The sequence below is a fragment of the Schistosoma haematobium genome, chromosome 2 (assembly GCF_000699445.3).
Source record: "Schistosoma haematobium chromosome 2, whole genome shotgun sequence".
NCBI lineage: Eukaryota > Metazoa > Platyhelminthes > Trematoda > Strigeidida > Schistosomatidae > Schistosoma > Schistosoma haematobium.
The window spans coordinates 3,910,498-3,938,190 of NC_067197.1; the positions used below are offsets into that span (position 1 = coordinate 3,910,498).

Sequence of the window (27,693 nt, forward strand, 5' to 3'; positions counted from 1 at the left end):
GAACTGCCGTGCAGTATACTCGTCCTTTTATTGATAGACGGATATCTCGCTTTCACCACAGGTGACGTAAGTTGACAAAAGCCAAACGAGCTTTTCGAATCCGTGCTGAGGTTTCGTCAGACACCAACCCATTAGGGTTGATCAGACTTCCAGGATAAGTGAAGATGTCGATGCGTTCGACTACTTCACTCCCTGTTCTTAGTTCAGGTGTTGACGCAGGTCAGTTCTGAAGCAACAACTTGCATTTAGAGAGGGAAAAGCGCATCCCAACCATTATGGCATTACTGCTCAGTGCTACCAAAAGACTCTGCATTCCCTAAACAACTATATTCCAGACACTTCATCCAATTAGATTGGATACAGATGTTGACAGATATCTTAAAAACAAAGAATAACACTGCACGGTCACTCTAACTGAGTATTGAGGTGCATGCACGATCAAGGACATCTCATGAGTTAATATGCGATCGAAAGATGTTTCTGACTCTTAGTTTCACTTCGTTGCTTCCCTCAGGTTTTGTTTGTGTGTGTTCAAATGTGTTTTAACCTGGATCTTAGCTACTCAGTCCGGAAATATCAACGCAATACCACCCAAGTTTCAGTATAATTCAAGCATGACTGCCCGCTTCAACACTATGCTCACAACACTTAATCTAACAGTTAGAAAAATAAGGTCAAACCTATGAATGAGAATATAGATTGAAAGTAGGCCGCTCACTAGCATTCTTCATCCAACTCTGTCCCGGGCAATCCTTTCCAGTTGCTATTCATCCTTTTCATGTTTGCCTTCCATTCCCGACGTAGTATGTTCTTCGGCCGTACACTTTTCCGTTTCCCTTCACGATTCCAACTTAGCGCTTTCCTCGTGATGCAATCTGTTGATTCCCATAATGTATGTCCTATCCACTTCCATCGTCTTTTCCTAACTTCCTCTTCAGATGGAACCTAGTTTGTTCTCTCCCACAATAGGCTGTTGTTGCTGCCAATGGTATCCCGTCAACGGACGTTGAGTATCTTGCGTAGACAATTGTTTATAAATACTTGTACATTTTTGATGATGGTTGTGGTAGTTCTGAGAGTTTCAGCTTCATACAATAGGACTAACTGTCTTCACGTTCGTATAGAAGATTCTCACTTCGATGTTGGCTGACAGACAGCTGTTTTGAGTCCCATATTTTCTTCAACTGTATGAATGAGGCTCTTGCTTTACCAATCCTTTCCTTTACATCTTCATCGGAGCTTCCTTGTTCATCAATGATGCTGCTGTCCAGGTGTGTGAAAGTTTTCACCAGTTCCAGAGTTTCTCTACCAAGTGTGGTTAAGTTTATTGGTGTTCTCCGTGTTGTATTTGAGGATCTCGCAATTTCCCTTGTATATGTTGAGGTCTACTGATGTAGAGGCTGCTGCTGCACTGGTTGTCTCCATCTGCATTTGTTGGTCTGCATAGGGTAGAAGAGCTAGATGATCTACGAAGTCCAAATCGTCTCGTTGCATCCAACCTGTCCATTGTATTCCGTGCATCTCAGGTGTGAAGGTCATCATGGTCCATTCATTTATTTTTTTGCTTCAGTGTATTCAGCTTGTGTCTTGACTTTCTCTGTTCCTGTTCGACTGTCTTTTTTCGCTCACTCTGTTCCCGTCGGCTTTGTCCGCTCAGCTCTGTAACCATTTGATTAGTCGTTAGATCTACCACATTGTCCAGACATTCCATTTACCCGTAATAACTATTGCTCTGGTTGTTAGAAGAGGCATCAGCCTAGTGACTTCCGAAGGATCTCGGCTTTCATAATGAGGGGTCATAATTCTTCCTTCAATTAGGATGATGGAGGTTAAATGGTTCACTTTGGTTACTTGTAGATTGGCTTGTCCAGAAGCTAGAATAAACTATACGGGTTTGATATACCCATAACTATATACTACTCCCTTCAGACTCATCCCCATCACTTTTTATGTTATGAAATGACAAAGCTTCCGGTAATCGCTAGACGCGGATGAGATCACTAAGTTGCATAACTAATATTGTTTCAAAACACCAGTTATATCTACTATAACCTATCCAAGCGCGTGTAGCGGTAAATAAATCCTCAAAATAAATAGTCTTGTAAGTTTTCGATATTGGATGCTGGCCATGTTAGTTTTAATGGACTCACCTAGCTGAAGGCGCTCAGTCATGCATCCGCACCAGATCACTAGTGGGAACGCCGTGCTCAACATCCTCTGTAATCGCTAGCCAGATTAGATCAAACGATTCTCGATATATTGATAGCCTATCAGATATATCTTCGAACCTCCTAGCTTCTGTCATTTGACTTCACTTGGTGGGTACGATTCATATTAGAAGGTATTACTGGTTAAAGCGTTGTCAAACTCCAAATAGATATGGCATGTTCTGCGGATTCACACAGTGTCTTAGTACAATATGGAAATTATACTGTGAACACACTATTTGTACATATTCTTTGCGTTGTCTTTTACGTACTCCATTATTGTTCTAACTGTGATATTTTTTATTGTTCTTCAATTTCCTTTTTGTTCTCTTCAACCCAATTTTCTGCTGCCGGACATTGCACTTCTGGTTTTGGCTACTTACTGCTTACGTCACTGAGCATAAGTAACATACACCACACGTTGACCGATAACCTTTCGTATTCGAGGCAACATTTCTATTGTTGTGCCGTGTTGCAACCCGATGTTGTGGGAAAATTGGTCTAACCTTTGTTGTACAAATAAGGTGAAACCATAAAAACGTGAACCACAACGAGAACCACTTGCAAAATAATTTTATGTCAATTATCTACACAAGGCTAGCTCACAGTTGCATGTCACATGTGTTGCAAACAACACATTTCGTACATTCATCTGAGGATTAAGCAAACCAACATGATGTGCGAGATTATAACTTCAAATAATCGAAAATGGGCATTTAGGTTAGAAAAATGTTAAGGACTTACAAATATACCCGAGGAACTCACTAGAATGCCATGAACTATGAATAGTAAAAACAAAGAATAAAAGCATTTTAAACCTAACCCCTGTGGAAATGGGCTTAATATATAACTAACAGGGAAGGAAGCTATGTTGCTTTTCAACTTATAATAATAGTGAAGTTATTCATCAAGTCCGCCAACCATCGGTTTTATAACACTGTGTATCTTTTGGAATCATGGCCTTATCCACTTAGACTTCTACCTAACAGCATTACTAATGTCGTTCAACTGGTTACAGGAGTTATCCAAGTGAAATATTATCTTACATCGCAACCCGTTGAACATTTCACCATCTGCGAATGGCGAGGCGGCTTATGTGAATTGCATTTCCAATGTCCTATAGCCTGCATGTTATGGGCATTTAAGTGAAGTCAGTTTCGTTTGTCCAATAATAAATGTACCCCTTACATTTTTAACAATGCTCCGCGCTATTTAACGCCCTCTTATCACCTTTCGCTCAAATACACATAAAGACTAAATGTGTCGAAAGTCTCCAATCTCCCTTTTTTTCGGAATATTTTTGTCAATTTCGAGGAAGCTCCAATGAAAAATTTGAGTGGAATGTGACCAAAAACCGAAACACTTCCCTTCGTCTGAAGGTTTTCCCGGAAACAATCTAAAACTTTGAAGAAATCCCAAAGATTTTTGGAGAAATATTAAGTTCCCTCGAAACACTTTTATTATGGGGAATTTTCGGGTTTTAGTCACATTTCTCTAAAACCTTCCACTGGATATTCCTCAAAACTAATATAAGTTTTTCCTAAGATAGTTTGGGGAAAATACGACTTTTTATTTAACTTTGGGTTGAATCGCAAAAGTCCCCAGAATTCGCCGATTGACTTCAATAAGTACCTAACAAAATTAGTTTAATATAGGTTGGATTGTTCTTTCTAACGGGCTTACAAAGTTTAGTGGGAGTGTGATAACTTGAATCAGTGTATATGCGTACATGTTCTAAGCTAATCAGAATTAGCCAATAACACTTTGAAGAGTTGTATCAAATGCTTTTTTGAAGAATATGCCTTTTTTATTTTGTCAGTCTGTTAGCCCCTCATGAGCCAGAAACAGTCTTAGCCTAAACTTGGAGATTTAATAATAAACATAGTTACTTGAAAACATCGGTTGCATCTCGCCTAGCCCTGATGGTTTTCCATCTTAAATCTCGTCAGGAATTTAGGGACATCAAGCTCCTAAATGATCACCCTGCTCAGATTGTAGCTAAAGAGAAAACTGTATCCGTTCCCGGAATAAACGTTCCTCTATCGAATGTACATCGCTAGGATATTCTGAAAGCCCCAGTTATTATGGAGTCGCTTCCTACTTATGATAATGTAAGACCATCTCTATATTACACTGGGGTATCGTCTCCTTTGTCTGGCTTGTTTATGCGAATAAGTGTTTCAAGTTCCCGATGTGATGACAAATAAGTACCATCTAACATTTTATGATTAACAAGTTTTTTCAATTGTCGGCACTTGAATATAAGTTTTTAAGTTCCAAGTAACTTGAAGCTTTTTACGTTTCTTCCTTTTAGCTTAGAGTTTAGTTCTCTCTTCTAAAACACACCGATGTTTCTCCATTTGAATGATATTTCCCGGGTTCATACGGCTTCACAACGTTTGTAAAGGATTAGACTATCGTCTCAAACTGTATGTATTGTGATTTCTCCCTCAATATCCCAGCATATTCAACGTGACACATGTACAATTCCCTAAACAGTCAGTCAGCTACAACGTAGGACCAGGCACATATATACATCGGTCCAAGTCGCCATACCTCAGCACCGCAAGATGAACACTGGATTCATAGTAGTTAATTCAGTGGTAATATATAACAGATTGCTTATAAGGATCTAGTACGGGAAGAGAGATAGGAAGCGGTCTTAATCAAATAGTTTAAGGGGAGACAAAGAGTGTATATACGGACACCATTGTGATCGATTCTGAGCCATGTCGCCAAGAGTCTCCAACCATTGGTTACGATAGTCACGCGGACCCGACCAAGTAGTCTGCATCTACCAACATGGCTCAGACCAGAAGTTAGTTACTATAAGCACTGATGCCACGTTTTAGTTTGGCCACCCCTAACTTTCTTCCAACCATCCCCAACACCGGGTAGCATTGCATGTCGTGGTAATCGGTGTTCAGGCACACGCAACACGTGGTCCAACCATCTCAGTCGATGAAGATTCACAACCTCATCAACTGATTTACCATCATTCCCTAATACTGTGCGTCTAACACTATTACTTACCCGGTGATCCCGGCAGACGCCAGCAATATTTCCAAGGCATCTGTGGTCAAATACTAGTAGCTTACGAGTGTCTTCTACTCTTAATGGCCATGTTTCGCTGATGTAAAATAAAACAGAACGAACTGCCGTGCAGTATACTCGTCCTTTTATTGATAGACGGATATCTCGCTTTCACCACAGGTGACGTAAGTTGACAAAAGCCAAACGAGCTTTTCGAATCCGTGCTGAGGTTTCGTCAGACACCAAGCCATTAGGGTTGATCAGACTTCCAAGATAAGTGAAGATGTCGATGCGTTCGACTACTTCACTCCCTGTTCTTAGTTCAGGTGTTGACGCTGGTCAGTTCTGAAGCAACAACTTGCATTTAGAGAGGGAAAAGCGCATCCCAACCATTATGGCATTACTGCTCAGTGCTACCAAAAGACTCTGCATTCCCTAAACAACTATATTCCAGACACTTCATCCAATTAGATTGGATACAGATGTTGACAGATATCTTAAAAACAAAGAATAACACTGCACGGTCACTCTAACTGAGTATTGAGGTGCATGCACGACCAAGGACATCTCATGAGTTAATATGCGATCGAAAGATGTTTCTGACTCTTAGTTTCACTTCGTTGCTTCCCTCAGGTTTTGTTTGTGTGTGTTCAAATGTGTTTTAACCTGGATCTTAGCTACTCAGTTCGGAAATATCAACGCAATACCGCCCAAGTTTCAGTATAATTCAAGCGTGACTGCCCGCTTCAACACTATGCTCACAACACAATCTAACAGTTAGAAAAATAAGGTCAAACCTATGAATGAGAATATAGATTGAAAGTAGGCCGCTCACTAGCATTCTTCATCCAACTCTGTCCCGGGCAATCCTTTCCAGTTGCTATTCATCCTTTTCATGTTTGCCTTCCATTCCCGACGTAGTATGTTCTTCGGCCATACACTTTTCCGTTTCCCTTCACGATTCCAACTTAGCGCTTTCCTCGTGATGCAATCTGTTGATTCCCATAATGTATGTCCTATCCACTTCCATCGTCTTTTCCTAACTTCCTCTTCAGATGGAACCTAGTTTGTTCTCTCCCACAATAGGCTGTTGTTGCTGCCAATGGTATCCCGTCAACGGACGTTGAGTATCTTGCGTAGACAATTGCTTATAAATACTTGTACATTTTTGATGATGGTTGTGGTAGTTCTGAGAGTTTCAGCTTCATACAATAGGACTAACTGTCTTCACGTTCGTATAGAAGATTCTCACTTCGATGTTGGCTGACAGACAGCTGTTTTGAGTCCCATATTTTCTTCAACTGTATGAATGAGGCTCTTGCTTTACCAATCCTTTCCTTTACATCTTCATCGGAGCTTCCTTGTTCATCAATGATGCTGCTGTCCAGGTGTGTGAAAGTTTTCACCAGTTCCAGAGTTTCTCTACCAAGTGTGGTTAAGTTTATTGGTGTTCTCCGTGTTGTATTTGAGGATCTCGCAATTTCCCTTGTATATGTTGAGGTCTACTGATGTAGAGGCTGCTGCTGCACTGGTTGTCTCCATCTGCATTTGTTGGTCTGCATAGGGTAGAAGAGCTAGATGATCTACGAAGTCCAAATCGTCTCGTTGCATCCAACCTGTCCATTGTATTCCGTGCATCTCAGGTGTGAAGGTCATCATGGTCCATTCATTTATTTTTTTGCTTCAGTGTATTCAGCTTGTGTCTTGACTTTCTCTGTTCCTGTTCGACTGTCTTTTTTCGCTCACTCTGTTCCCGTCGGCTTTGTCCGCTCAGCTCTGTAACCATTTGATTAGTCGTTAGATCTACCACATTGTCCAGACATTCCATTTACCCGTAATAACTATTGCTCTGGTTGTTAGAAGAGGCATCAGCCTAGTGACTTCCGAAGGATCTCGGCTTTCATAATGAGGGGTCATAATTCTTCCTTCAATTAGGATGATGGAGGTTAAATGGTTCACTTTGTTTACTTGTAGATTGGCTTGTCCAGAAGCTAGAATAAACTATACGGGTTTGATATACCCATAACTATATACTACTCCCTTCAGACTCATCCCCATCACTTTTTATGTTATGAAATGACAAAGCTTCCGGTAATCGCTAGACGCGGATGAGATCACTAAGTTGCATAACTAATATTGTTTCAAAACACCAGTTATATCTACTATAACCTATCCAAGCGCGTGTAGCGGTAAATAAATCCTCAAAATAAATAGTCTTGTAAGTTTTCGATATTGGATGCTGGCCATGTTAGTTTTAATGGACTCACCTAGCTGAAGGCGCTCAGTCATGCATCCGCACCAGATCACTAGTGGGAACGCCGTGCTCAACATCCTCTGTAATCGCTAGCCAGATTAGATCAAACGATTCTCGATATATTGATAGCCTATCAGATATATCTTCGAACCTCCTAGCTTCTGTCATTTGACTTCACTTGGTGGGTACGATTCATATTAGAAGGTATTACTGGTTAAAGCGCTGTCAAACTTCAAATAGATATGGCATGTTCTGCGGATTCACACAGTGTCTTAGTACAATATGGAAATTATACTGTGAACACACTATTTGTACATATTCTTTGCGTTGTCTTTTACGTACTCCATTATTGTTCTAACTGTGATATTATTTATTGTTCTTCAATTTCCTTTTTGTTCTCTTCAACCCAATTTTCTGCTGCCGGACATTGCACTTCTGGTTTTGGCTACTTACTGCTTACGTCACTGAGCATAAGTAACATACACCACATGTTGACCGATAACCTTTCGTATTCGAAGCAACATTTCTATTGTTGAGCCGTGTTGCAACCCGATGTTGTGGGAAAATTGGTCTAACCTTTGTTGTACAAATAAGGTGAAACCATAAAAAACGTGAACCACAACGAGAACCACTTGCAAAATAATTTTATGTCAATTATTTACACAAGGCTAGCTCACAGTTGCATGTCACATGTGTTGCAAACAACACATTTCGTGCATTCATCTGAGGATTAAGCAAACCAACATGATGTGCGAGATTATAACTTCAAATAATCGAAAATGGGCATTTAGGTTAGAAAAATGCTAAGGACTTACAAATATACCCGGGGAACTCACTAGAATGCCATGAACTATGAATAGTAAAAACAAAAAATAAAAGCATTTTAAACCTAACCCCTGTGGAAATGGGCTTAATATATAACTAACAGGGAAAGGAGCTATGTTGCTTCTCAACTTATAATAATAGTGAAGTTATTCATCAAGTCCGCCAACCATCGGTTTTATAACACTGTGTATCTTTTGGAATCATGGCATTATCCACTTAGGCTTCTACCTAACAGCATTACTAATGTCGTTCAACTGGTTACAGGAGTTATCCAAGTGAAATATTATCTTACATCGCAACCCGTTGAACATTTCACCATCTGCGAATGGCGAGGCGGCTTATGTGAATTGCATTTCCAATGTCCTATAGCCTGCATGTTATGGGCATTTAAGTGAAGTCAGTTTCGTTTGTCCAATAATAAATGTACCCCTTACATTTTTAACAATGCTCCGCGCTATTTAACGCCCTCTTATCACCTTTCGCTCAAATACACATAAAGACTAAATGTGTCGAAAGTCTCCAATCTCCCTTTTTCTCGGAATATTTTTGTCAATTTCGAGGAAGCTCCAATGAAAAATTTCAGTGGAATGTGACCAAAAACCAAAACACTTCCCTTCGTCTGAAGGTTTTCCCGGAAACAATCTAAAACTTTGAAGAAATCCCAAAGATTTTTGGAGAAATATTAAGTTCCCTCGAAACACTTTTATTATGGGGAATTTTCGGGTTTTAGTCACATTTCTCTAAAACCTTCCACTGGATATTCCTCAAAACTAATATAAGTTTTTCCTAAGATAGTTTGGGAAAATACGACTTTTTATTTAACTTTGGGTTGAATCGCAAAAGTCCCCAGAATTCGCCGATTGACTTCAATAAGTACCTAACAAAATTAGTTTAATATAGGTTGGATTGTTCTTTCTAACGGGCTTACAAAGTTTAGTGGGTGTGACACCTTGAAGCAGTGTATATGCGTACATGTTCTAAGCTAATCAGAATTAGCCAATAACACTTTGAAGAGTTGTATCAAATGCTTTTTTGAAGAATATGCCTTTTTTATTTTGTCAGTCTGTTAGCCCCTCATGAGCCAGAAACAGTCTTAGCCTAAACTTGGAGATTTAATAATAAACATAGTTACTTGAAAACATCGGTTGCATCTCGCCTAGCCCTGATGGTTTTCCATCTTAAATCTCGTCAGGAATTTAGGGACATCAAGCTCCTAAATGATCACCCTGCTCAGATTGTAGCTAAAGAGAAAACTGTATCCGTTCCCGGAATAAACGTTCCTCTATCGAATGTACATCGCTAGGATATTCTGAAAGCCCCAGTTATTATGGAGTCGCTTCCTACTTATGATAATGTAAGACCATCTCTATATTACACTGGGGTATCGTCTCCCTTTGTCTGGCTTGTTTATGCGAATAAGTGTTTCAAGTTCCCGATGTGATGACAAATAAGTACCATCTAACATTTTATGATTAACAAGTTTTTTCAATTGTCGGCACTTGAATATAAGTTTTTAAGTTCCAAGTAACTTGAAGCTTTTTACGTTTCTTCCTTTTAGCTTAGAGTTTAGTTCTCTCTTCTAAAACACACCGATGTTTCTCCATTTGAATGATATTTCCCGGGTTCATACGGCTTCACAACGTTTGTAAAGGATTAGACTATCGTCTCAAACTGTATGTATTGTGATTTCTCCCTCAATATCCCAGCATATTCAACGTGACACATGTACAATTCCCTAAACAGTCAGTCAGCTACAACGTAGGACCAGGCACATATATACATCGGTCCAAGTCGCCATACCTCAGCACCGCAAGATGAACACTGGATTCATAGTAGTTAATTCAGTGGTAATATATAACAGATTGCTTATAAGGATCTAGTACGGGAAGAGAGATAGGAAGCGGTCTTAATCAAATAGTTTAAGGGGAGACAAAGAGTGTATATACGGACACCATTGTGATCGATTCTGAGCCATGTCGCCAAGAGTCTCCAACCATTGGTTACGATAGTCACGCGGACCCGACCAAGTAGTCTGCATCTACCAACATGGCTCAGACCAGAAGTTAGTTACTATAAGCACTGATGCCACGTTTTAGTTTGGCCACCCCTAACTTTCTTCCAACCATCCCCAACACCGGGTAGCATTGCATGTCGTGGTAATCGGTGTTCAGGCACACGCAACACGTGGTCCAACCATCTCAGTCGATGAAGATTCACAACCTCATCAACTGATTTACCATCATTCCCTAATACTGTGCGTCTAACACTATTACTTACCCGGTGATCCCGGCAGACGCCAGCAATATTTCTAAGACATCTGTGGTCAAATACTAGTAGCTTACGAGTGTCTTCTACTCTTAATGGCCATGTTTCGCTGATGTAAAATAAAACAGAACGAACTGCCGTGCAGTATACTCGTCCTTTTATTGATAGACGGATATCTCGCTTTCACCACAGGTGACGTAAGTTGACAAAAGCCAAACGAGCTTTTCGAATCCGTGCTGAGGTTTCGTCAGACACCAACCCATTAGGGTTGATCAGACTTCAAGATAAGTGAAGATGTCGATGCGTTCGACTACTTCACTCCCTGTTCTTAGTTCAGGTGTTGACGCAGGTCAGTTCTGAAGCAACAACTTGCATTTAGAGAGGGAAAAGCGCATCCCAACCATTATGGCATTACTGCTCAGTGCTACCAAAAGACTCTGCATTCCCTAAACAACTATATTCCAGACACTTCATCCAATTAGATTGGATACAGATGTTGACAGATATCTTAAAAACAAAGAATAACACTGCACTGTCACTTTTACTGAGTATTGAGGTGCATGCACGACCAAGGACATCTCATGAGTTAATATGCGATCGAAAGATGTTTTTGACTCTTAGTTTCACTTCGTTGCTTCCCTCAGGTTTTGTTTGTGTGTGTTCAAATGTGTTTTAACCTGGATCTTAGCTACTCAGTTCGGAAATATCAACGCAATACCGCCCAAGTTTCAGTATAATTCAAGCGTGACTGCCCGCTTCAACACTATGCTCACAACACTTAATCTAACAGTTAGAAAAATAAGGTCAAACCTATGAATGAGAATATAGATTGAAAGTAGGCCGCTCACTAGCATTCCTCATCCAACTCTGTCCCGGGCAATCCTTTCCAGTTGTTATTCATCCTTTTCATGCTTGCCTTCGATTCCCGACGTAGTATGTTCTTCGGCCATACACTTTTCCGTTTCCCTTCACGATTCCAACTTAGCGCTTTCCTCGTGATGCAATCTGTTGATTTCCATAATGTATGTCCTATCCACTTCCATCGTCTTTTCCTAACTTCCTCTTCAGATGGAACCTAGTTTATTCTCTCCCACAATAGGCTGTTGTTGCTGCCAATGGTATCCCGTCAACGGACGTTGAGTATCTTGCGTAGACAATTGTTTATAAATACTTGTACATTTTTGATGATGGTTGTGGTAGTTCTGGGAGTTTCAGCTTCGTACAATAGGACTAACTGTCTTCACGTTCGTATAGAAGATTCTCACTTCGATGTTGGCTGACAGACAGCTGTTTTGAGTCCCATATTTTCTTCAACTGTATGAATGCGGCTCTTGCTTTACCAATCCTTTCTTTTACATCTTCATCGGAACTTCCTTGTTCATCAATGATGCTGCTGTCCAGGTGTGTGAAAGTTTTCACCAGTTCCAGAGTTTCTCTACCAAGTGTGGTTAAGTTTATTGGTGTTCTCCGTGTTGTATTTGAGGATCTCGCAATTTCCCTTGTATATGTTGAGGTCTACTGATGTAGAGGCTGCTGCTGCACTGGTTGTCTTCATCTGCATTTGTTGGTCTGCATAGGGTAGAAGAGCTAGATGATCTACGAAGTCCGAATCGTCTCGTTGCATCCAACCTGTCCATTGTATTCCGTGCATCTTCTCAGGTGTGAAGGTCATCATGGTCCATTCATTTATTTTTTTGCTTCAGTGTATTCAGCTTGTGTCTTGACTTTCTCTGTTCCTGTTCGGCTGTCTTTTTTTCTTCACTCTTGTCCAAAGTTACCATTGATATCCATTCCTTATGATTATGATGTTTGTTGCGTCCCAGAACTCCCTGATACGTTGAAGTTTATGCCTTTGTCATCCCTTTTCAATGGTCCTCCATAATAGTTTTTTCTTTGAGTAGATGTAAGGTTTGGAACCTGTTGTTCAAAGTTATCATGAATTGGTTGAGTTTGGCAGTATGTAAAAGGAAGGCTGTATTATTTATTATTCTAACACATAGATATTGGGATTGCATCTCCTTACGATGCTCCACTGCCTTGTGGGTTAGACCTTTAGGTCAAAGGCTCGGGGTGTGGCCCCCTAAGATAACCACCTGCTTCGTTTTGGGCACCCGGGCAGTATCACAGCCCACACACAAATGATGAACTCTTTATGTCTATGGAATTTACTTTTCTCGCTTCGAAAAACAATCAATTGATTCAAATTATTATCATTACAAATATTGTCATTATTAATATTAATATTATTATTATTATTATTATTATTATTATTATTATTATTATTATTATTATTATTATTTTCCACATTATTCACCCTCTTTTATACTTATACAGCGGCTCGTCTTTGGTGGAAATTCGACTGTATCTAAACGTTCTCGAGTCACTGTCCGGTTGAAAATTGTATGTTACCACCGAATACGAGAACTGAAGCAGTTTTTCTGAATCCACGTGCACCATTCAAACTGGCTGCCTTCAACGTTCGCACATTTATGCAGGTTGGACAACAGATAGGGCTGGCTATGTCTTTGGAAAGTCTTAATATTGATGTTTGTTGTCTATCCGAGACCCGTATTCAAGACTCTGGCGAAGTACTACAAATTCGATCTCCATCTGTCGCTTCGAAAAGCTTGTTTTACGTGCGCTTATCCGGGGACCCTGTGGCATCTTCGTCTGGTCTTGCTGGCGTTGGTGTCGCACTAAGCGCTAGAGCTGAGGCAACACTGGTCGATTGGATCCCCATTAACAGTCGGTTATGTGCTGTTAGATTAGAAAGTTCCATCAAAGTGAGAAGAAATCGGCGTGAGAAACGATGTCTTTTCGTCATCTCCGCCTATGCCCCGACAGATTGCAGCCCGGATGCAATCAAGGATGAGTTTTACCACCAGTTATCTGTTCTACTCCAGAAAGTGCGTTCGACAGATATTGTAGTACTAGCCGGAGACTTGAATGCTCAGGTCGGGCGTCTAGGCGCAGAAGAGAGTCGTTTAGGTGGCCGATGGGGACTCGTTGGTCGCAGGTCAGATAACGGGGACCGTCTACTGCAACTGTGCACAGACCACAACCTGTTTCTGGCTAGCACTAACTTTCGGCACAGTCATCGCCGATATGCCACCTGGCGTCCTCCCTCTGCATCTCAAGCCTGGACTCAGATTGATCACATCGCGATCAGCTACCGCTGGCGTGGTTGTGTACAAGACTGCCGCTCCTTTTGGAGTACCTATCTGGACTCTGACCATGCCCTGGTCTGCGCCAATCTTACCTTACTTTTCAGTGGACAACGAAGTGACCGCCATCAACGGATTGATATTAGCAAGCTGGTTGCAACTTCTGTTGCTAGTAAGTATCGAACCGAGCTAGCCTCTAGGCTAGCTACCACTCCACCGAAAAGTATAGATGAGCATTGGTTGCAATTGTATAACGCCATGAAAATGGCGGGAACAGTCAGTTGTGGGTTTGCGAAACGTCCCGCTTTTAATCACTGGGTTTCTTCTGGTTCCTTACAACTCATTGAAGCCCGTCGGTCTACTCCGGGTGACCGTGAGTTTGACCATAAACGAAGGATGTTACGTAAGGAAATCGGGCAAAGCTTGCGTAAGGACCGAGAAGCCTGGTGGTCGAAGCGTGCTAATGAGCTGGAAGCAGCAGCTGCATCTGGTAACTACCGGAAGCTCTTCCAGCTCATCCGAGCCACTGGCAGCAAGAAGTCTGGTGTGAGTGAAACAATCTGCGAGGATGATGGGATGCCAATCACTAACATTCATCGACGTCTTGGACGGTGGGCAGAATTTTTCGAAGGGCAGTTCAACTGGCCTGCTGCTCCGGCAACATCGGTCAGACTGTCCTGCCCTCCATGGCCGGTGACGACTGATCCACCAAACGAGGAGGAAGTCCGCAAGGAACTCCAACTCTTGAAGCGTTACAAATCACCTGGCCCAGATGACTTACCTCCGGCTCTTTTTAAAGATGGTGGTGACTTTTTGACTAAGGAATTGACGACGTTGTTTACAAAGGTTTGGGAACTAGAGAGTGTACCAACGTCATGGAATGAGTCGATAGTTGTCCCTATCTTTAAAAAGGGTTCACGTCGTTCCTGTAACAACTATCGGAGGATAAGTCTACTTCCGATTGCGTCCAAGCTATTGGCTTCCGTCATACTTCGTAGGTTGTTCAAAACCCGAGAAAGATTGACTCGCGAGGAGCAGGCTGGGTTTCGTTCTGGTCGAGGATGTATTGATCATATCTTCACCCTCCGCCAAATGTTAGAACATCGCCATACTTATCAAAGGCCAACAATCGTGGTGTTTCTTGACATTAGGGCTGCCTTCGATTCGTTGGACAGGACTGTTCTCTGGGATTGTCTATTGAAGAAGGGTGTGCCTGAGAACTTTATTAACATCCTAAAAGCCCTATATAAAAACACCTCAGGCAGAGTGAGGGCATACAACCACCTCTCTCCATTGTTCCATTCGAGTAGTGGGGTTAGGCAGGGTTGCCCAATCTCACCATTCCTCTTCAACTTTGCCATCGATGACATTCTGGAAACAGCTCTGATGAATGTAAGTAGTGGTGGTGTGGATCTGTTGCCTGGAGAAAGACTTCTCGACCTTGAGTATGCGGACGATATTGTCTTACTGTGCGATAATTCCCAAGGCATGCAATCCGCGCTTAATCAGTTGGCAATCAGTGTCCGTAGGTATGGTATGTGCTTTGCACCATCGAAGTGCAAAGTACTTCTACAAGACTGGCAGGATTCCAATCCTGTACTCACCCTGGATGGTGAACAGATAGACGTAGTCGAGAAGTTCGTGTATCTGGGTAGCTGCATAAGTGCTGGTGGGGGTGTGAGTGATGAGATCAATGCACGAATAGTGAAAGCCAGAGCGGCTTATGCCAATCTGGTCCATCTTTGGCGCCTTCGTGATGTTAGTCTGGCTGTAAAAGGTCGGATCTACAACGCGTCGGTGAGAGCAGTTTTGCTCTATGCTTGTGAAACCTGGGCTCTCCGAGTTGAGGACGTTAGACGACTCTCTGTGTTTGATCATCGCTGTCTCCGAAGGATTGCTGACATTCAGTGGCAACACCATGTCAGTATTGCAGAGGTTCGGCATCGTGTGTTCGGTCACAGAGATGATAATCCAATTGGTGTCACCATCTTGAAACACCGACTTCGGTGGCTTGGGCATGTTCTACGAATGTCGTCCCAGAGAGTTCCACGTCGTGCATTATTTGCCGACTCTGGGATTGGTTGGAAGAAGCGGAGAGGTGGTCAGTGTATGACATGGTGTCGTGGTATGAAAGAAAGCTGCAAAGGACTGGCTTGTGTCGGTCCTTCACGACTCCCTGGTTGGGGTCTGAGAGATGGTGCTACACAGTGGCTAGAGACGTTATCAGATATGGCTCAGAGTAGAAGCTAGTGGCGATCCTGCTGTAACCTTCTTTTACTTTCTTCATAAAAAGTGGTTGTGTCTCCCTTACCTGAAAGATTTCTTCTGATTGTACCTTCCCGTTCCCTCGTTACTACCACACTACCTTACACCAATCTCTTCGTAATTGTTCTCTTTTTCTTTTGCGCTCCTTAGATTTTTTTTTCTTTCTATTTCTCTTCAAATTCTCATTGTTTTGTGTGGCGCATATATATTGGCTCTCTTGTACCAATATTCATGTGTTCAAATAATAATAGATATTGGTACAAGTAGGCACCAAATACATATGTGCCACACAAATCTCATTTGATATTTGTGAGGGCTGTGATACTGCCCGGGTGCCCAAACCGAAGCAGGTGGTTTTCTTAGGGGGCCACTCCCCGAGCCTTCGACCTGAAGGTTTGATCCACAAGGCAGTGGAGCATCGTAAGGAGATGCAGTCCCATGGAAGCCGGTGACCAACAATTGGTTCGTACGCCATTTGTTCCCGCAGGGTACTGGAGCCCATGTGCACCATTGGTTTGGAATCCGGTTAAAGCGCCAGACATTCGCTTTTCGTCCTCTCATTTTCGTAAACAACACCTTCGCCACGAGAAGGCAGTGAGTAGTACTTTCCTGGCAGAGGCTGTATACGCGTGGCCATGTGAGAGCATTTCGAGAGGGAGAGCGGACTCTCCCCACTCTCGGCCGTACCAGGGCATTTGGGGGCTTCAGTTTCGTCCTGACTCTCGTCGAACTGATCTTCATCGTGGTCATTGCTATCGTTGGCGGGTGCTTAACATTCGATAGTATTTATTGTGATTCCCTTCCTATTTGATTTGAAAGATGCTTCGATGATCCTGGATCCATGAGATCCCCATCCTATAATTGCATTACGTGCTTCTTTAAACAGCATCAGAGCAACTCCCTGAGCATGTGGAGCATTTTCGTCTTCGTGACTGGAGTACAGCAGCATCTTTTCCAAATCTATCATTTGCTGTCTAGTTTGGGTCCAATGGGTATCCTCTCAATTCCATTGCTATTTGATTGGTCCTCCCTATCTCCAACATTGTCCAGACATTCCATATACCTGTGAAATTTGTTGCTCTGACTATTTGAAATGGAAATTATTTCCGTCATAGTCTGTCCCATAAGCTGAAGAGGAAAAAAATCAACTTCGTTCCCCACTGTTACTGTAACTAGTGCATCCATCATTTTGGAAGTATTGTGTTGCTTCATATTTTTTGGTTGTCATTTAGCCACACTTTTAATATCTAATTGTTAAAATACATTAGATGAAACCTCATTCCGGGTAGTTAGGAAATCTGAGTTCTTTTGGGCCGTGGTACGGCCTATGACGTTGAGAGTCATCTCGAAATGCTCTCACGGCCACGCGTATACAGCCACTACCTTCTCACAACGGGGATGTTGCTTACGGAATTTGGAGGACGAAAAGCGAATGCCCGGTGCTTCAACCGGATTGGTGGATACGAAGGTTCCACTTAGGGGAGTTGAAAAACCCTGATTCCAAACCACTGGTACACATAGGCTCCATAATTCTAAGGAAACAAATGGCGTATGAACCTATCGTTGGTCACCGGCTACCATGGGACTGCATCTCCTTGCGTTGCTCCACTGCCTTGTGGATTAGACCTTAAGGTCAAAGGCTCGGGGAGTGTTCGTCCAAAAGAACCACCTACTTCGGTTTGAGCACTCGATCAGGATGCCAGCCCTCACGCGAATCGAATAGTGAAGTGTGGCGCATATGTGTTTAACTAAATAATAATTAGCTACGCCTGTGGATCACAGTTTTTCTGTGAAATTTCTAAATACCTCTTGATCTTTTCTTCAATAACTGTTAGGAGTATATGTATTCTACTCTTTCATGTAATTCTAAGACCATCCAAAGCAAGTGAAAAAATATATTGAGGATAATAGAGATTGTTAGATTTTGTAGTTTAGCATCACAAGCTGGGCTTAGGTAGCCATTAAGAATCAGGAAGCACTAAACAGCTATTTCTTCCTAGTGTAGGGACTCTCCAGTTGTGTACACCCATGATTTTAACGGGGATTGGGACTAGGAACTCTGAGGCCTGTAAGTCGTGGGTTGTGGATCAGGTATTGAAGCACCGTGGGTTATAATAATTTAAGTGATAAACATTAAATGGTTTCTCAAAATCAAATGAATTAACACTATTGTTAGGATTAAGTGTTTCTCTTATTTGACTTTTATTCAGATTTGTTCTGTCCATAAGTATTGTTTTTTTACTTACGATATATTCTTTTTGTATCAACTTTTAGACTCTCTTTTGAGAGTGTGATTTCATGGAATATTTCTCTGGCACACTTAATATTCGAATATATGAAGCAGCTGAATTAAAACCGACAGCTTGTGCAACTCGTCATGCGGTTGGACCAGCTGCTAAATTATATGAACTTTTAGATCCCTATGTGACAATTGATGTGGATGATAATGCAGTTGGTAAAAGTTCCACGAAATCCCGTACAAATATACCACAGTGGAATGAAGATATTTGTGCAAGAATCAATTATGCTCAACAACTTACATTTACTGTATATCATGATGCTGCTATTCCCCCTGATGATTTTGTTGCCATCGTTGAATTGGCTTTACGAGATGTTCGATTTGGTGAAGATATGTGGTTGGAATTGGAACCTCAAGGAAAATTACTTATACGTATTGATTTGGCTGGTACGAGAACGGATGAACCGCCAAGAGACCGTCCAGGATTTCCTAGTCGAGATAGTGCTATTGGCGGCGTACATGGGAAACATTATCGTTGTGGTGCACTTCGTCGTAGAATTCACCAAGCAAAAGGTCATAAATTTCAAGTTACAAGTTTGCGCCAATTTACATTTTGTTCATTGTGCAATGGATTTATTTGGGGTTTATGGAATCAAGGTTATCAGTGTCAAGTATGTACATGCGTTGTTCACAAACGTTGTTATTTAAATGTAATAACTCAATGTCCTGGTGTAAAGTCACCTCCAAGTTGTCCGACAGCTGCTCTCCAAGTAAGTTCATTAAGATGACAAATGGATAATACTAGTTAGATGCATAAGTAAAGTTTACTAGTCCAAAAGTGTAAATGGTCATCTTTAAATGTAATGTAGTTTATTTGAATTATGTCATAGCAATATCAATTCAGTGATTATTCAAACGATATTATCTTTATATCTCAGCATCTTAGTCTATCACCTATCTACACTACCAAGTCATGAGTTCGAATATTACTTTATATATCAAAGTTTAAGTAACTAGATAGTATCAGTAACCATCCTTCCAACCTGTTTCATAAATACTTTCACATAACTACAAGCTTGATGAAGCTGTGAATCTTCATCATCTATGATGATTGGAAGGTTTGTTACGTATGCCGAACCACCGTCCACCTCGACGGGTAATGTTTGCTAGTACAAAAGTCGGTTGGAAGAAAGCTAGTGACTGCCTAATTGAAAAACGGCATTAATCTATGAAACCATAGACTGTTGATGTGAACCATTTAGGCAGATGCAGACTAGTTGGTTTAGGTCTGCTCAAAAATCGTGGCTAGTGACTGAAGACTTTGAGGGATAAGGTTCAGAATCTTTCACACTGCCACAGTTCCATCCACTCCTTATCTTTCACTCGATCTTGAATTCTAGTATTCCCTCATACATATTTTTACACTCTTTCTTTTTGAACTATATTTTCACTCTTCAGTCTTACTTTTTGCTGTACGTTAGTGATAACTAACTAACTAATAGTGTCATATTCATTTTATTATCAAATGATCTAATACAAGTAATTTTTAAGACCTATAATTTCATGAGTAAAAATTCAATTTAAACTAATTCATTGTTTTCCAATCTATCTAACACTAAACTTTCATTTTAAATCCTTGTTATTTTTTACACTGTAATTGTCGTGATTTGTAACAAATCTCTCCATGCAGAGAAGAGCTAAAGCATACAACCACCTCTTTCCTTCATGCTAAATTAACGGTAAGATAAAATGGTAAAGTTGATCAATTTCATTTTATTGACATTTCAGAAATAGCTTTGGTTAAAATGTGCAGTAACAGTACACTACTCCTTGGAGGAAAATGACAGTGATAATGATTTCTCACTTCATAGTGAAATATAAGCTACATAAATCACACTTAATCAGTTGACGACCGACATTAATTATTGTATATAATTTACACTGACGTAAACTACTACAAAAGCTATGGAGGTTTTTGTCTGGATCCACATTTTGTGATGAGCCACTTAAAATAAGTTTATTTATTCAAGTAACTGTTAGTATATGGTGTCGGTAGTTATGATAAATGAGATCGATATACGTATAATAAAACCTATAGACAATTTGGCCGATCAAATAGCTTTACAGATAGTTATAAATTGGCATTATCTAACTTTTTTCCTCCAACACTATCTTTCACATCTCTTTTGTTTGTTTTTCTTTCTATCGTTTACTAGAGTCGCTTCAATATTAATGTTCCTCACAAATTTCGAATTCATACATTTATGCGTCCAGCATTTTGTGATCATTGTGGTTCTTTGCTATTCGGTTTAATGCGTCAAGGTTTACAATGTGAAGTTTGTCGTTTAAATATTCACAAAAGATGTGAGAAAAATGTTGCATCACATTGTGGAGTAAACACACGTAATCTAGTAGCTGCAATTCGACTATGTGGACTTAATCCATCTGATTTAGGTGTTAGCCCATCAGGTACAACTACACTGACACCAGGACCTGGAGTTACCGGTCCAAGTCGAACTGCAAGTACTACTATTTCTTCAGTTCGTCCTATATCGGCTGGTTCACGTGGTGTTGGTCCTTTCGGTGCTTACGGTGATGTCGTTTTCTCAACTTCACCTGGACCTTTAAAACCAAGTAAAGGTGATGCCGGTTTTTCTAGGTGAGTGATAAGATTAATTTAGCTGAATCTTTCTAATATGATTATTAAACGTCTATACACTAATCATCAACATTAATCATATAATAGTTTCCCCTCTCTCTCAATTTATTTCTCCATATTTGGTGGTACGAGAGATTATCTTTTATAAATACATGGGCTACGTTAGGATGTTTTTTTCTGTTATTGGTGTTGTTGAGTAATTCCCTGAGCTCGATGATTTAATCGCAAAGCCTTCATTGTTCTAGATAACATCATCAGGATCGACTTCATTTAGTAAGTGAGCTCTTATAATGTTACACTGTGAATGACGGCGAAAGCTCAGCAATTGAACCATCTAACCCAGAGAACTCATCAACATCAAAAATATCCACCTAAGCTACAAATCCTCATTATCTCACTTCGTACTAGATTGTAAATTTAATAAACTATAAAAAACATTTTACTTGTACTGTGTACTGTTCATTATGCTATTTATATTTTCTAGAAGTTATAAATCGGTTTTCCGAGCAGTTATGAGCGGCCAAACCAAAACGTGATATTAGTCCATGAAATCGTCGACTAGTGGTCTAAGCCATGTAGGTATATGCATACTACCTGGTTGATGTCACCATGATAATCGTGATCAGCGGTTGAAGATGTTAGGTGACATGGCTCCGAATTGTTTTCAGTGGTGCAGTTGCATTCAGTCTATCTTCCCCTCGATTTTGAACTCCAGTATCCCTTCATCCATATGTTTTAACTCGGTCTTTTAAAATCACGTCCCTACGATTAAGTTTTAGTTTTTATCACAAATGCTACATTATTTCAATTTCTCGGTATTTTCATCTTGTCATGCTAGTCAGGTATAGCAACTTGGCTCAACACACAAACTGTGCCATGCTTTATGTTGACATCTACATATATCATATTTATTGACTCGAAAAACCAAAATAATCATCTCAGCAACTGGATAGTTATTTATTCAAAAGGCTTTGTTAAGTTGTAGACGAAATTAATTTGAAATATTTCAAGAATTCTCTTAGCTGTTGCTGCGTTTGAAGAGATTATAATATCACTTAAACCGGGCGAACGGGACGAAAATCAACAATACAACAGGATAAGCTAAACGGTTCCATTGCACCCCAGCGCTGCTAACTAGAGGAAGCAGACTAGATTCAGCCGAGGGAAATGTTTATTCTACAAACAGTCAGAGAACGAACAAAGAACCACACAAGTACGTATATAAACAATACAAAAATGTCCTTGGGAAACACCACAAAATAGCGTACTAAAAGCAGAAACGAACCAGTGACATTTAAGATGCTTCCAAGTAGGAAATACAAACTGAAGGTAAAAGTGGGTGCTTTTAGTGCGAAAATGAGATATTCAAATTTCCAAAATAAAACTGCAAAAATGAGTCGTTTACCAAGTGATTTCTGGGGATCTAGCAACCCCAACAACCGTTTATATGATGATATTTTATTGCTCACAAAGTCACAGCATTATGGTATATATGCATATAATGTTTCTTTAAAAGTGAGTATACACCATAAAAATACCATTTACAAATGTAGTCGCACCAATAAAGACATTGTTAACTGAACACATGGTCTTCGTTGAGTGTGTACAAGCTAATCTCAAACGTCGAAGGAAAAAAAATTGGTCTTTTTCAACCAAATTGATTGTCGCATTAACGACGTGCTTGTTTTTAAATCAACATGTAGTATATACTTTAACGTAGGATAGGTTTAAATCCATACATTTGTAAAGAATTTAAATTAATCCTAAAATCGTTTTATTAAATATCACAATTTTTATTTTATATTATTATTCATTTGAACACATAAATATTGGTACAAAGGTGCACCGAATACATGTGCGCCACACAAGTCACTTTGTTTGTGTATGGGCTGGGATACTGCCCGGGTGTCCAGACCGAAGCAGGTGGTTTTCTTAGAGGGCCACACCCGGAGCCTTTGACCCAAAATGTCTAGTCCACAAGGCAGTGGAGCAACTTAGGGAGATGCAGTACCATAGTGGCCGGTGACCAACCATATGTTCGACCCCCTAGGTGGACCCTTCGTGTCCACCAACTCGGTTAATGTGCCGGACATTCGCTTTTCGTCCTCTCAACTTCGTAAACAACACCCCACCACAAAAAGGCAGTGAGTAGGACTCCCCTGGCAGTGGCTGTATACGCATAGCCACGTGAGAGCATTTCGAGAGGGAGAGTTAACTCTCCTCACCCTCGACCGTACCAGGGCATTTTGATTAATATAAAGAAATCACAGTAACAACTAAACAATATTACAATGTATTCCTACTTAATATCTATTCAACTTGTATATTAACATTCAAATATACATGAATATATTTTCATCTAATGACTTTTTTTCACATCTGCACATGATTATATATTGAATGTTGTATGAACTCCAGTTCACTTCAATGATCCGTCATTTACAAAACGTATAACATTAAAGAATATATATATGGTTGGGAGAAAGTTAGGGGCAGCCAAACCAAAACGTGGCATCAGTGCATTAAGTAACTAATTTCTAGTCTGAGCCATGTTGATAGATGCAGACTACTTGGTTGGGTCCGCGTGACTTTCGTAACCAATGGTTGGAGACTCTTGGTGACTTGGCTCAGAATCGATCACAATGGTGTCAGTGTATACACTCTTTGTTTCCCCTTAAACTATGGGATTAAAATCGCTTCATATCTTTCTTTCTACGTACTAATTCTTTCTTCCTGTACTAGATCCTTATATGCAATCTTTCTTTTATATATTTCTACCATTGAAGTAACTACAATGAATTTGGTTTTCATGTTGTTGTGCTAATGCAGTATGGCAACTTGGACCGATGTGCCTGGTCCTAGACTTTAGCTGACTGACTAACAGGAATTACCTTCACAATAGGTTTTAAACTATTTTTTTTAAAAAAGACTTCTGATTAAATACATTAGACAATGATTGACAGCAAAAATATTTTTTCTAAAATGTTTTTGTAGTATTTTGTCAAATTAGAAAGTGATATAGTGAGCTAATCAGAAGTAGTGTAATGAGAAGGTCGGCGAGATTATAATTTATGGACGAACCGATCAGATTTAAGATAACAGATTTTGGGTTTTAGCGCGAAATTCATCCTCATTTGTCTAAATACTATTTCGGCATTATAGCCGGTTTCGGTTCGTGATGTAAACATTAAATCCAATTTCTAACCATCAACTGTAAATCACAGTTCTAATTCCTCTCACTGGTTTATAATCATTTAGTCCTAGTTAGTAGTAGGTGGGCATTTTCAAGGTCACCTTCAAGTCAGTCACTCAAGGGCTGTCCATAAATTATGGTCTGACCAGAAGGTCAATCGATGGCAACTAGAAGTGACCTAAAACGACAAGTGCATTTCATTAGCTAAGAAATGGGCCGATTTCCTAAGAATAGAGCATCATATATATGAATGAGAATTTGTGCATTTTATTCGGTAGTCCAATATACTTTCTTGCTCAGGTAGTCAGTTGGGGGGTTAGGGCGTAGCAAACCATGTATCAGTATCAGATTTCGAACACTGCCCGTCGCAACAGAAAGCAAATGACTTAGAAATTCGATCACTCTACCGATATTAATTTTATCTGGAATCGTAAGATTTGTAACTGTAACTATAAAATCAAACAATACATTTTTACACAATAGGGCCCATATAAAACTGACTATAATAGGAGAACTTGCTTCCTACCTTCGTCTGGTCTAAAAGAGCTCAATGATCATTAAGCGTTAAGATCTTGTCTGTTGTTGGTCGGTCGATCTGTCAATTGGTACTCAGAAGGTCACCGATCCTACTGGCAAAATAAATAAACTAATCGACAATTAGAATCTTTATCGTCCAATCTAACACTTAATATCGATTAGCGTCTCGCATCACACCGGAAAGTATATCCTTATCTCTTTCTATCACCATAGATATAAAGTAATTTGATCTTACTCAACATATACACATCATAATCCACGGTTATACATATCAAATACTTTGACAGTAATTGAGCGCCGAGTATAGAGAAGTCATTATATGTGAAAATTATATTTGAAATATTCTCAGCGATTGAAATTTAACTAATTCCAACGTTTGATTTTGATTATTACCCTGAAGAAGTCCAGACAAGCTAGCTGGACGAAACGTTGGAATTAGTTAAATTTCAATCGCTGAGAATATTTCAAATATAATTTTCACATATAATGACATATCAAATACTGTTCGTATAAAAATAATGATAGCGTTTTAAGATTTCAAGATATTTCCTACAGAGAATTTAATCACTTTTAGTTTAATAAATCTATTCCTATTCTCTTTCTTTTCCCAGTTCCTCATTAATTGGAGTCGCTCCTCACGAAAGATCACTTAGTTCTCCTATTTCCATGCCAACAACAGATCTCAGTAGTAGCGGTATTGGTCGTGGTGCTCCTGGTGGCGGTAGCATGGACATAGATGAGTCGAGCAGCAGATATGCAGCATTAGATCCTACATCTGGAAGTGGTTCACTGAGCACTGCAGGACCAGTCGCTGGTCGACATGGAATGCCTGCTCAAAGACCATCTTCATTACAAGTATGCGTTTTGCGGTATTATTTGTCATCATGTAAATTGTGGTGAAGCTTTTCTCCCCTCATGACTGTTAGCTCTTGGTGTACGGTTTCATACAAGTCATATCGATTCGCTTTGCCTGAATACTATTAGTTTGGGTCGGAGCCTACAAAGAACTGTTATGTGTTAGCTACTTCAAGTATAATCCTTTTGCATCGCCCATTACCTCCCTCTTTCTTTTTGTACTCAATATTATTATAGATAGGCTATTGAATGGGAATATTGCATCGAACACATCTCAACGTAATAATCTACCGGAATTTCTTATTTACTTAACTTAATACTGCTTAGTGGAAACGTTGACAAGTTCCAAGTTTTCTGAACCCCTTGATAGACGACAAAACGTTTGAATCATGTATCAGTCTATTCTTATTATAAAGAGAGCGAGGTAGTGAAGCGTGTTGATGAAACTAATTTATGCACAACATGACAAGTGTTGAACAATTCTACTATATGGTGAAATAACACAAATGCCCAACATTTTAAAAATACATATAATCATCTCAGAATATATATTTTTTACTACTTCTATGGATGATACAATGAAAGATGTGTGTGCTTATTTGTAGAGTAATATATTGGGTACCAGTCGCTATGATTTCAGTTTCAACCCACTCACCAGATTTGAAGTTTACTAATTTGATAATTTTAAGAAACTCATTTAATTCATTTTTGTATTGGTTATTTGAATCTGCTCATTGATGTTTAGGACTGCAGTTGATCAATATCTTATTAGCATACAGGCATCCTTTGCAGATTACCCCGATATTGCCTTAAGTCACAAGCATTATAAGCGATGATGTTGGCTAATAGTGAAATCCAGGACGTGCGTTTCGTCCTATTTGGGACTCGTCATTTGGATGTACCTGCATCTCGGCTAGTAGCTATCTGAACTCAGTAGCTAAGTAGATAACGCGATGGCGTTTGAAGTGAATAGTACTGGTTTCAAGTCCCGGAGTGAACATCAATTCTGGAATGCAGGTACATCCAACTGACGAGTCCCAACTAGGATAAAACGTAAATCCTGGAATCCATTATTGGCCACCATCCATCTCTTCTTATAACTCTTATTTCAGTTAGCTCTTATCGAATTTTTTTTACTCATTTCTTAACACATTGGTATGTTCAAGTTACTGTGGCAGAACTCCTGTATAATTGTAATACTATAAATTATCTTTTTAATTGAATCATATGGTTTATGTATTTTTCTTCCTTTGTTCTCTTTTTAATGTCTATATTAGGACCCTCCTGATGCTCATGGATGTACCACAGCTTCACAGATTCCTTGTTTAATGGATTTTACATTTCTCAAAGTATTAGGCAAAGGTAGTTTCGGCAAAGTAATGCTTGCTGAATATAAATCAACTGGTGAAGTATTTGCTGTAAAAGTTTTAAAAAAAGAAGTTATATTACAAGATGAAGATGTGGATTGCACCTTAACCGAAAGACGTATTCTTGTTTTGGCTGCACATCATCCATTTTTGACGGCACTTTATTGTGCATTTCAAACTGAGGTAATATATAGAAATTGCTTACCAGTGTTTCTGTCTGACCTTTTAAATTTCTCGTAAACATTGATACAGCTACTTCTTATAACTGAGGAAAAACTACTTGTTACCTCTTACACCTACCCTATAACAAAATTAATTTGACTCAATGCAAATAAAAAGACCAAAGTTCAAATCGGAATTTGTGATACACCACAAATAAATGTACACTATATCCAATTACCAATCAACACCTATATAAAAAATACACTAGATTGCTTATGATTTATTTATTTGGTCAATATTCAATAACTTAATACATGTATACAATGAACAACAACAATAGATTTTTTCAATGGTTAAGATCATGAGTCAGCTGAAGCTAGACCACCATGGAAAACCTGGAAGCACTGGACGGCCGTTTCGTCCTATTGTGGGACTCCTCAGCAGTGCGTATCCACGACCTCGCCCCCTGCGAGATTCGAACCCAGGACCTACCAATAGATTTAACTGTATCCACTAACAATATAAATGTTACTAAATTCTATATTTAATTGGTCTTTTCTTGAGCCTTTCACCTTTTTCTATTGGGTCAGTCAGTTTAAAAATTGGTTATCCTTCGTAACAAGTATTGAAATACAGTGTTCAATTTTCACTAGACTGTTTATTTACTT

General features: G+C 39.8%; 1 protein-coding gene across 2 annotated transcripts in view; it reads left to right on the forward strand.

Annotated features, from left to right (window-relative positions):
- The first annotated feature begins 3,289 nt into the window (after nt 1-3,289).
- PRKC2_1 (Calcium-independent protein kinase C) overlaps nt 3,290-27,693 on the forward strand; it is a 35,565-nt gene continuing 11,161 nt past the window's right edge. Inside the window, exons 1-5 of one of the 2 annotated variants that reach the window (XM_051208072.1) lie at nt 3,290-3,357; nt 18,288-19,022; nt 20,469-20,911; nt 25,253-25,496; nt 26,774-27,046. In XM_051208072.1, coding sequence (XP_051067291.1) covers nt 18,312-19,022; nt 20,469-20,911; nt 25,253-25,496; nt 26,774-27,046 — 1,671 coding nt within the window. In that variant the 5' untranslated portion in view covers nt 3,290-3,357; nt 18,288-18,311. Of the gene's footprint in view, nt 3,358-8,647; nt 8,716-18,287; nt 24,944-25,252; nt 25,497-26,773; nt 27,047-27,693 lie in introns of those variants that run through there. The other variant, XM_051208073.1, reaches the window with a different exon arrangement.